Source organism: Pelophylax lessonae, assembly GCF_965119305.1.
Source record: "Pelophylax lessonae genome assembly, chromosome: 11".
NCBI classification, from domain to species: Eukaryota; Metazoa; Chordata; class Amphibia; order Anura; family Ranidae; genus Pelophylax; species Pelophylax lessonae.
In genome coordinates this window covers 227528731-227540488 of record NC_138778.1, presented here as the reverse complement: position 1 = coordinate 227540488, position 11758 = coordinate 227528731, and the positions used below count along the sequence as shown (strand labels likewise).

Genomic DNA, 11758 nt, shown 5'->3' with positions numbered 1-11758 from the left:
CGTTGGCTATGGACGCCGATACCCGGGTGATGCCTCTAGCTGCAGGCATCACTCCAGTACAAGCACTTCCCCGAAATATCGGTCACCTTGGTGGCCGATTCCGATATATCGGGGAAAGTGCAAATCGGCCCTCGATATATCGGTGTTGCCGATAATGGGTGGATCCCTAGTTTGTACTGCTGTCTGGGGTTTCTGTTGGCAATATTCCCTCTCACCTCCTGTCCTGGTGACAACACGTATACAATAGGGAAACAGACAGAAATACAAATCTGGCAGGGGGTTCTAGCCTTCCCCTACTCTACTAAAAGGAGAAGTACAGCCAAAGCTCCTCTGCCTGTACTTGCGTGTGTAGCACCCTCCTAGGTAGGTGTTAGTGAGGACATGGCTCGGTTTGGCGGGGGGTGAGTGTAGCACCCTCCTAGGTAGGTGCTAGTGAGGACATGGCTCGGTTTGGCGGGGGGTGAGTGTAGCACCCTCCTAGGTAGGTGTTAGTGAGGACATGGCTCGGTTTGGCGGGGGGTGAGTGTAGCACCCTCCTAGGTAGGTGCTAGTGAGTGAATATAGTTTTTGACTCTGTCTGCCTATCAGAGGGGCTGCAGGCAAATCTATATTGCTCTTTGCTTACCAAAGAGCAGGATCTGTTAATGAGGTCTGCTCATTGTCCTCAGTATGCGATTCATTATGTCTAGAGAGTGTTTCACACTGGTCCAATAGGGAGGCATGTTGGACAGTGGGAGGAAACCTGACCTATAAATGGATAGGCTTTGATACAGTCCTGGTGATTGGCAGTGGCAAGTTGCCTCAGTGCATTCTGGGATACTGTATAAAAGCCAGGAGGACATGTGCTGCGGGGTCTTTGGCTGGAGAGCGGAGTCCCGGAGGGAGGGTGGCAGCTTCCTCCTCCTCTGTAGAGGTGCCATGTGGTCGCAGGAGGTTGTCCTGAGGGCCTGAGGAACGGAGCTGAACCCAGAGGTCTAGGAGAGCTGACTAAAGGGGAGACACTGGAGACCCTGAAAAAAACAGTATCGTGAGTACAGGGACTCGCGTAAAGGGGCCTGACCTGAGGGGGCCACCCTCCTCTGTAGAAGTGGCATGCGGTCACAGGAGGTCGTCCTGAGGGACAGAGGAACGGAGCTGAACCCAGAGGTCCAGGAGAGCCGACTAAAGGGAAGACACTGGAGACCCTGGAAAAACAGTATAGTGAGTACAGGGGATCGTGTCAAGGGGCCTTACCCTAGGGGGGCCACCCTCCTCTGTAGTAGTGGCATGTGGTCATAGGAGGTCGTCCTGAGGGACAGAGGGTCGGAGCTGAACCCAGAGGCCCAGGAGAGCTGACTAAAGGGGAGACACTGGAGACCCTGGAAAAACAGTATCGTGAGTACAGGGACTCGTGTCAAGGGGCCTGACCTGAGGGGGGCCACCCTCCTCTGTAGCAGTGGCATGTGGTCACAGGAGGTCGTCCTGAGGGACAGAGGAACGGAGCTGAACCCAGAGGTCTAGGAGAGCTGACTAAAGGGGAGACACTGAAGACCCTGAAAAAACAGTATCGTGAGTACAGGGGATCATGTCAAGGGGCCTGACCTGAGGGGGGCCACCCCATGAGTAGAGTAGTCAGTAGACGGGTGTCAGTGGTCAAGAGAGCGAGAGAGAATTCTGAGGAGAGTGTCCTGAAGATAACCTATAGTTCACCAAGTCACCTTAGGAAAGAGACTTAACCCAAATTCAACTTTATTGGCAGGGCGAATCAACAGCCCGGCTGTACATGAAGATAGAAGTCCTCCAACATTGTGCATAGTTAATTCGGAGTACCCCACTATTTCCTTCTCCTATCCCTAATTTATAATAAAACACAAAACAACCAAATACCCCTGGACTGATCATTGGAGCGAGCCAATGAGAAAGAGAATGAGAAACTGTTCATGTCAAGGTTGCTGTCGGTAACTCAGGGGGACCCAAAAAGTGTACATTTGGCAGTCCTTGTGGGGGCAGTGCTACATGTCGATCACAGGAGGGCAGTTTGTTCTCTCCATGGGTAACGATTGAGGGTGCCTGGCAGCAATCGCGGCTGCCGAGCCCATGGATCGGCTTCCCCAAAGGCGAGTGGGCACGTGTGCCCCCAGGATCGATCCCGCGAACCACCGTACAGGTGGCAGCTGGTCGACAAGTGGTTATAAAAAAAAAAAGTTTTTATTGCTGCTGGAGGGTTCTCCTCACTTCCTGTTTGGTAAAATTGTTGTCAGCAGGACAGGAAGTGAGGGAAAACCTAACAGAGCCCCAGTTAGCAGTAAAAACCTTTCCTACACTATCCAACACTAAGAAATAAAGATGTTCGGAAGCGAGCATGCAGTAGTGCCTCCCTAACTAGCGGCTTGCTATGGGGGCACTTGGTGGGGGGGGCCTGATAAGTGGAGGATTGCTCTGTGCAACGCTATTACCAGTGGCTGCTGGTGCTTAATTTACTTGGGGGGGGGGGGGAGGGTGGCTCCACAGCCCCTCTCCAGCCAGCGAACCACGTAACCCCCCCCCCCCCCCCATCGCTGACCCCCCGCCAGCCCCTGCACTTACCCCTTGCAGGTGGCGTCTTCACCCCTGCGTCTCCTCTGGAGTCCTGGCAGTCGATTCTCCTCCCGGCCAATCAGGAGTTAGGGCTTGTGGCCAATCGGGTCTTAGGACTCCCAGCTAATCAAGACTCAGGACCTGCATCCTGATTGGCCCTGAGGAGAAACAGGGAGACATTAGTGAATATTAATTTGCTAATGTCACACAACTGGGTGGGCTTTGGGCGCAGTGCTCTGCGCCCCGAGCCCACCCTTTTTGAAGCCAGTTAGAGCCTCCGGCTCTAGTCATGTGCTTCTAAAACAAAAAAGACCCATTGGAATCCATGTGTCCGGCGCCCTGCATGTAGATTAGGGGCCGGGCACATGGATTAGGGGGGAGCCATGTATGGATGGGCCACCACTGACTAAGTATAACATGTTTGTTTTTTTTGTTTTTTTTAATGTTTACAATTCATTTAATGTATTTTCCTTCATTTCAGACGTATGAGTTGGAGGAGGAGGAAGCAGAGATCGCCGCCACTGAAGACGAAGTGTCCTGGAACATCATACCAAACGCAGGCGAGGCACAGCTGTTTATAAACCATCAGGAGGGGGAGCAGCCATGCGCCTTGGGGAAGCTGCACAGCATACCCATGCAGACGGAGGATGGCAGCATTGTACAGGCCATAGTGTTGGAGAGCGGAGAGCAGGTGGAAGCTGAGGCGGTGCATGCCCAGGTGTACCAGGTGCAAGGTCTGGCCCAAGTCTTTCAGCCCATAGTGGAGGAACAATCCTCCGAGCCCATAGTCCTAACACTGGAGTCTATTAATCCGGATGTACAGAGTGCAGAGCAGCAGGTAAGAGACAGAGGAAGTGTACAATCATTTCAACTTCTTTTTCAGCCCAGAGCAGGCTGAAAATAGACAAGTATATAAAGTATATACACCTTTCTTACACAGGTTAGTTAGCATAGGTGTTTGGGGGGGGGGGGGGGGGTAGATTTTTAAGACTAGATAGGTTTTTTTTTTTTTTTTCTGGCATTCTGCTCTAAAGTGATATTAACTATTGATCGACCGATATCGTTTTTTTACCACCGATACCGATATTTTGGTCATCGGAGATCGGTATTGGCCAATATTTTCGGACATTATTGTTTTTTTATTAATGTCTACAGGTACTCTTGTGGAGGGATCCAGGGGTTCCCAAACCCCTCCTCTGTGTGTGTGTGTGGGGGGGGGGGGGGGGGGGGGGGGGGAGGGGTGGGGGTGATGTGCCATATTGTTAAATATGTTATTTTTTTTATCATATGTAATGTATGGAAAGTTTTTATACGGAAAAATAAGAAATGAAAATAAAATAAAGTGATTTTAACCAGTTTTGGTCCGGAAGTATTTGCCCCCTTAATGACCAGGCCATATTTTGCGATTCGGCTCTGCGTTACTTTAATGGACAATTGCGCGGTCGTGCGACGCTGTACCCAAATAAAATTGATGTCTTTTTTTTCCCCCACAAATTGAGCTTTCTTTTGGTGGTATTTGATCACCTCTGCGATTTTTTTTTTTTTTTTTTTTTTTGCGTTATAAACAAAAAAGAGCGGCAATTCTGAAAAAAAAAAAAAACAATATTTTTCACATTCTGCTTAAATAAAAAAATTTTTTTTTAACATTTTAGGCCAATTTGTTTTCTGCTACATATTTTTGGTAAAAAAAAAATTGCAATAAGCGTATTTTGATTGGTTTGCGCAAAGGTTATCGTGTCTACAAACTACAGGAAAGATTTATGTCATTTTCTTCTTTTTTTTTTTTTTTTTTTACTAGTAATGGCGGCGATCTGTGATTTGTAGCATTACTGCGACATTCTGGCGGACAAATCGGACCCCTAACTGACATTTTTGACACTTTTCGGGGGACCAGTGATAATATTCCAGTAATCGGTGCTAAAAATAAGCACTGTTACACTGGCAGGGAAGGGGTTAACACCTGTGGGTGGTCAAGGGGTTAAATGTGAGCCTAGGGGAGTGATTCTAACTGTAAGGGGGTGGGGCTTGTGAAATGATCACAGAGACCTGTGATCCTATATAGAAGGATTACAGGAGCTCTGTGATCATTCCAGAGAGAAGAACGCTCAGCTGTGTTTACAACAGCTGACCGTCCTTCTCTCTCAGCGGGGAGCGATCGCGGTTGTCAGGCGGCAATCGGAGCCGCCTTCCCCGTGCATTGGAGTCCCCACTGGCGAGTGGGAGCGGGAGCGTGGCGGCGCGTGCTCGCCCCCTAGCTGTAGGCGTGCATATACCTACGTCAGTTCGCGCAGGAGGGGCTGCCTGCTGCAGTATAACTGCGACGGGCGGTCCGGAAGCAGTTAAAGACCACCCTGTAGCGTATCTACTGCTACAGGGCGGCCCTCCTGTGTGTATATGTACGTAATTCTGCACTTCTACCTAAAGGGGGCATGCGCTGCCAGCAAGCTGCTTCTGCTGTAATTATTCACAGCAGAAGCCGATCTGAGGGTCCCGGGCACTGCATGTCCGCCGGCACCCGCTTATCGAAGGGCAAAGACACAAAATGGAGCTCTGCGTATGTACACAAGGCAAAGCTCCATCCTGACAAGGAAGGGATGGGTTTTGTTTCCCTGCAAATCACGAACGGTCAGATGTTGTAAACACATCTGACCGTTCTTCTCCCTGGAATGATCACAGAGCTCATGTGATCCTTCTATATAGGAACACAGGTCTCTATGGTCATTTCACAAGCCACGCCCCCCCCACAGTTAGAATCACTCCCCTAGGCTCCCATTTAACCCCTTGATCACCCCCAGTGTTAACCCCTTCCCTGCCAGTGTCATTAGTACAGTAACAGTGCATATTTTTAGCACTGATTACTGTAGTAATGTCACTGGTCCCCTCAAAAGTGTCAAAAATGTCAGTTAGGGGTCCGATCTGTCCGCCGCAATGTCGTGGTCCTGCTTAAAATCGCAGTTCGCCGCTAGTAAAAAAAAAAAAAAAAAAAAAAACAATAAAAATGACATAAATCTTTCCCGTAGTTAGTAGACACGATAACTTTTGCGCAAACCAATCAAAATACCCTTAATGCGATTTTTTTTTTTTTTTTACCAAAAATATGTAGCAGAAAACAAATTGGCCTAAAATTTTGATTTTTACATTTTTTTTTTTTTTTTTTGAGAATGTCATATAGCAGAATGTAAAATATGTTTTTTTTTTTTTTTTCCAGAATTGTCGCTCTTTTTTATTCTTTCTAGCGCAAAAAAATAAAATCGCAGAGGTGATCAAATACCACTAAAAGAAAGCTCTATTTGTTCGAAATAAAGGACAGCAATTTTATTTAGGTACAGTGTCGCACAACCACGCAATTGTCCGCAGTGCCGAATAGCAAAAAAAATGGCCTGGTCATGAAGGGGGTAAAACTGCTCATGTAGATAATTGGAAAGGCCGCCTATGAGTCAATAGGGGCTTCATTCTCCCCATTCCGTCTTTTCCTGGAAGCAGATTTTCCTATCCCTATACAGTCATTCCATTTTATTTTTTATTTTCCTCTCCTCAGAGTGTCGCCCCTGAATTCATTCCCCAGGCGGCTTCCACACCCAAGCCGACATCCATTAAAGGGAGACGGATCAAACCAATCAGCCCAGAGCAGCAGATCGGTGAGCACAGTTCATCTCAATGCAATAATACAATATTATACAATAATACAATACAATAATCAATAATACAATTAAAATACTATAATCAATAATACAATTACAATACAATAATACAATACAATACTATAATCAATAATACAATTACAATACAATAATACAATACAATAGTACAATACTATAATCAATAATACAATTACAATAATACAATACAATTCTATAATCAATAATACAATTACAATACAATAGTACAATACTATAATCAATAATACAATACTATAATCAATAATACAATTACAATACAATAGTAATACAATACTATAATCAATAATACAATACAATAATCAATAGTACAAAAATCAATAGTACAATACAATAATCTATAATACAATGCTATAATCAATAATACAATTACAATAATCAATAATACAATACAATAGTACAATACAGTAATCAATAATACAATACTATAATCAATAAAGCAATTACAATACAATAGTAAAACAATTCAATAATACAATACTATAATCAATAATACAATTACAATACAATAATCAATAGTACAATACAATAATCAATAATACAATACAATAATCTATAATACAGTGCTAAAATCAATAATACAATTACAATACAATAATAATAAAATACAATAATCAATAATACAATACTATAATCAATAATACAATACTATAATCAATAATTCAATTACAATACAATAATCAATAATCCAATACAATAGTACAATACAGTAATCAATAATACAATACTATAATCAATAATACAATTACAATACAATAGTAATACAATAATCAATAATACAATACTATAATCAATAATACAATACAATGATCACCACTGAATATTCAGCATTATTTGTTTATACTGATGGATCCTTTTTATGAAGAGATTATGAATTGTATTCTTCCTTCCTGTAGAGGTGAAGCTGCATCGCTGCAATGACTGCAACAAATCTTTCTCCACCGGCATGGAGCTCCTGAAACATAAAAAATTGCACAAGCCAGAAAACATGTTTAAGTGTCCGTTCTGTGAGAATGAGTCTTCGGGGGTAAGTTGGCATTTAGAGTCCATTACCTACCAATATAATTATCCTGTAGGCTGGTGGTCTCCAAACATGTGGCCCTTTGCTTTCCTTTATCCGTCCCTTGGGACACGATTCCTCTCTCTTAGATCATTGATGGGGCATACATTCTTCCTCTGACACCAAAGATGGGGCAATATTCCTCCAGTGATGGAGGAAGAATAAATTCTTCCTCTCACACCAATGACCAGGCATTATTGTTCCCACTGACACCAATGATGGGGCACTATTCCTCCCACTAATACCAATGATGGGGCACTATTCCTCCCACTGACACCAATGATGGGGCACTATTCCTCCCACTAATACCAATGATGGGGCACTATTCCTCCCACTGACACCAATGATGGGGCACTATTCCTCCCACTAATACCAATGATGAGACACTATTCCTCCCACTGACACCAATGATGGGGCACTATTCCTCCCACTGACACCAATGATGGGGCACTATTCCTCCCACTGACACCAATGATGGGACACTATTCCTCCCACTGACACCAATGATGGGGCACTATTCCTCCCACTGACACCAATGATGGGGCACTATTCCTCCCACTGACACCAATGATGGGACACTATTCCTCCCACTAATACCAATGATGGGGCACTTTTCCTCCCACTAATACCAATGATGGGGCACTATTCCTCCCACTGACACCAATGATGGGGCACTATTCCTCCCACTAATACCAATGATGGGGCACTATTCCTCCCACTAATACCAATGATGGGGCACTATTCCTCCCACTGACACCAACGATGGGGCACTATTCCTTCCACTGACACCAATGATTGGGAGCTGTACCTCCTCCACCTAACCACAGGGGTGCAATGTAATTTTTTCACTCCCACTGACCACCAGGCATTAGACATTATCTACTCCCACAGTAAGGCCCCCCTAAGGTCGGAAGGACAGTAAACTGGCCCTTTGTTTAGAGACCCCAGCTTTAGGCCATTGTATATTTGGAAAGGGGTTATCATTTTTGCTTTTCATTCTGGTCTGTTATTCGTATCCTGGAAAGTAACTTACTTCTCTCTCTGTGTCCAGGCCCTCGAGTTGATCCTTCACATTCAGGTCCACAATAATGACCGCCCATTCCACTGTGAACAATGCAACTTCTCCACAACTGATTCCTTCAAGCTGACCAGGCATAAGAGAACTCACACAGGTCAGTAGGAAAGGGGTGGCTGTCTTGCAGTACCATCTCATTGCTGTTTTGAGAAACAACATCAGCAGCTGCTAACTGCCAAACTCTCAATGATGAGTACAGATGGGTTACTTCCCTGCTGGAGCTTCCTTCCCTGCTGGAGCTTCCTTCCCTGCTGGAGCTTCCTGCCCTTTAGTGTGCAAGCCTCTCGTAGTCCCTGCACAGCAGAGCTTAGACTGGGTGAGGCAGCACACCAAGCCAATAAGGTGTGCTGCAGTACCAGGGCTGGATCTAGCCTATCTAATCCAGGAATGCAGTTAAAAAAATGATGTCAATAGAATCCAACCAGGTAGCATAGATATCAATCATATAAAAGTGTATGTCCAGGGGAATGGACCCAACATATAGAGTTGTTCCTCTGATCATGCTGCATTGGATAAGCACTGTTTAGGCTGCATTGGATTGACACTGATCAGGCTGCATTGGATAGACACTGATCAGGCTGCATTGGATAGGCACTGATCAGGCTGCATTGCATGGGCTCTGTTTAGGCTGCATTGGATGGGCACTGTTTAGGCTGCATTGCATGGGCTCGGTTTAGGCTGCATTGCATGGGCACTGATCAGGCTGCATTGAATGGGCACTGTTTAGGCTGCATTGAATGGGCACGCACTAGGCTGCAAGTGCCGTGCGATCTCCTGGCTGCTGCGGGGGACTTAGGATGTCTGCAGTCACTGACAGAGCCGCTGCTTCCTGTATAGTTCCGGCTCTGTCTTTACTGCAGCCCCTGCTTCCTCCAGCAGTACCCAACGTCATGACCAGCAGTACCCGCCAGCAGTCTGCAATATAAGTAGAAAAGGTCTGTGCAATAGCGTATGTAAATTGTTGCAATATGTTTTTTAATAACTAGTTGTGTTTTGTCATATGTTATGTTCTTGTGCATACATGTATGTATAAGGACATTTCATTTTCTGGCTGCCTAAGTCACATGTGCTAGGGGTGCAACTACCCCCCCCCCCCCCCCAGCACATAACTGTAAATATCCCAGCATGTGCAGTGTTTCTGACTCCTACCACCATGACCACTTCAAATCACTGAAGTGGTCATGGTGATTTGAGTGTTCTTTAATATCTCTCAGAAGAAGTAAACCTCCGTATACTGATTCCATTTCATTTCATCATCCTCTAGTTGGGTTAAATTAGTGCGGCGGGGGGGGCGTCTGCGATTTATTGTATACCATAACTATATATATTTTATATGTGGCCCGAGAAAATTTCTCTACACTCAATGTGGCCCATGTATTAGACCAGGTGTGGGGAAACTTTTTTCTGCCAAGGGCCATTTGGGTATTTATAAAATCATTCGTGGACCGTACAAAATTATCAACTTAAAAATGTGCCTATTACCGTATTTATCGGCGTATAACACGCACCCCAAAATTTGGAGAGAAATTTCAGGAAAAAAGCTTAAATTTAACATAAACAGCTTTGAACTCAGAACATTTTTTTTTTTTTTAAATCAAATGATATCTCACCAGTGTCCATAAATGCAGCCCACCAGCAGTGTCCATATAAGCAGCCTCGCAAGCCCAATGTCCAAATATGCAGCATCGCAAGCGCCATTGGAACTGACCTCATTTGTTTTAAAAAAGACCGGGAAGCAGCGCCGACTCCAAGAGCAGAAGGGGCGGGCCGGGTCGAGGAGAAGGAAGGACGAGCTGTCATAAGAGCAGAAGGGGGCGGGCCGAGCCAAGGAGAAGGGAGAACGAGCGAGCGCAGTCATCGGAAGTCCCGCCTCCTCTGCCGAGACGTGTGACGTCTGTCATAGGTGGGACTTCCGATGACTGCGCTCGCTCGTTCTCTCTTCTCCTCGGCTCGGCCCGCCCCTTCTGCTCTTATGACAGCTCGTCCTTCCTTCTCCTCGGCCCAGGCGCCCCTTCTGCTCTCGGCAATGCTTCCTGGACGTTTTTTTTTTTTTAATATCGGCGTATAACACGCACTGCTGCTTTTTCCTCCATTTTTAGGAGAAAAAAGTGCGTGTTATACGCCGATAAATACGGTATATTTGGTCAAACATTGAATTAACTCACCCCTAATGTGATGGCTGCAACTGCTTCTCTTTGGTGAGGTGTGTGATGTTAGCTGGTATTGATAATGTTGCTACTCGCAACTGGTTTTCCCTTTTTGTGTTGGTCAGTCTGGAGCGCAGTCGACTCTTTGTGTTGGTAAGTTTTGAAAATAACTGCTGGCTGGTACTGCTGGTGGGTACAGCTGGTGGGTACTGCTGGCTCAGGCTTGTACTGCTGGCTTATACTCTGCTGTGGGTACTGCTGGCTTAGGCTGGTACTGCTGTGAGTCCTGCTGGCTGGTACTGCTGTGGGTACTGCTGGCTCAGGCTGGTACTACTGGCTAATACTGCTGGCTGGTACTGCTGTGGGTACTGCTGGCTGGTATTGCTGTGGGTACTGCTGGCTCAGGCTGGTACTACTGGCTAGTACTGCTGGCTGGTACTGCTGTGGGTACTGCTGGCTCAGGCTGGTACTGCTGGCTAGTACTGCTGGCTGGTACTGCTGTGGGTACTGCTGGCTGGTACTGCTGGCTGGTACTGCTGTGGGCACTGCTGGCTGGTATTGCTGTGGGTACTGCTGGCTCAGGCTGGTACTGCTGTGGGTATTGCTGGCTCTGGCTGGTACTGCTGATTCTGGCTGGTACTGCTGTGTGTGCTGCTGGCGGGAAATTCTGTGGGTACTGCTGGCTCTGGCTGGTACTGCTGGCTCTGGCTGGTACTGCTGTGGGTATTGCTGGCTCTGGCTGGTACTGCTGGTACTGCTGTGTGTGCTGCTGGCGGGAAACGCTTGCTAGAAGAAGTGTAGCGGCGCCTGTATTGGTCACAGGCGGAGTGCATTTGATATCACTCCGCCTGTGACTCACTCAGACAGAGCCGGAACTATACAGGAAGCATCGGCTCCGTTCTGACAGATCATCTGAGAGTCACAGACTCAGCTGCACGGGGGGCCGGACCAGATGACTTTGTGGGCCGCAGGTTCCCCAGCCCTGTATTAGACTGTCATTAAATTAGAAGGATTAAAAAGAATATGTGCCCCCTTATACCAGGTGTCCTCACCAGAGTGCCCCTTTACATCAACTGTCCTCACCTGAGTGCCCCTTTTATATATAAATGTTCCTCAATTGGCTGTGTATGTAAGTGGGTGCTGAAGCGAAGATCGTGCGAGAGAATGTCACCAGCACACCATGAATTTCCAGTATGGGTCCAAAGCTTTATTCAGCGATCACAGTACAGCAGAAGCATCATTT

At 46.2% G+C, this 11758-nt stretch overlaps 1 protein-coding gene across 1 annotated transcript in view; it reads left to right on the top strand.

Moving 5' to 3' along the window:
- The window catches only part of LOC309567337 (uncharacterized protein), a 65695-nt gene that overhangs the window by 36058 nt on the left and 17879 nt on the right, over window positions 1–11758 (top strand). Inside the window, exons 9-12 of the mRNA XM_082272753.1 lie at window positions 3038–3394; window positions 6095–6194; window positions 7130–7260; window positions 8345–8465. Of these exons, the coding sequence (XP_082128879.1) occupies window positions 3038–3394; window positions 6095–6194; window positions 7130–7260; window positions 8345–8465 (709 nt within the window). The remainder of the gene's footprint in view (window positions 1–3037; window positions 3395–6094; window positions 6195–7129; window positions 7261–8344; window positions 8466–11758) is intronic.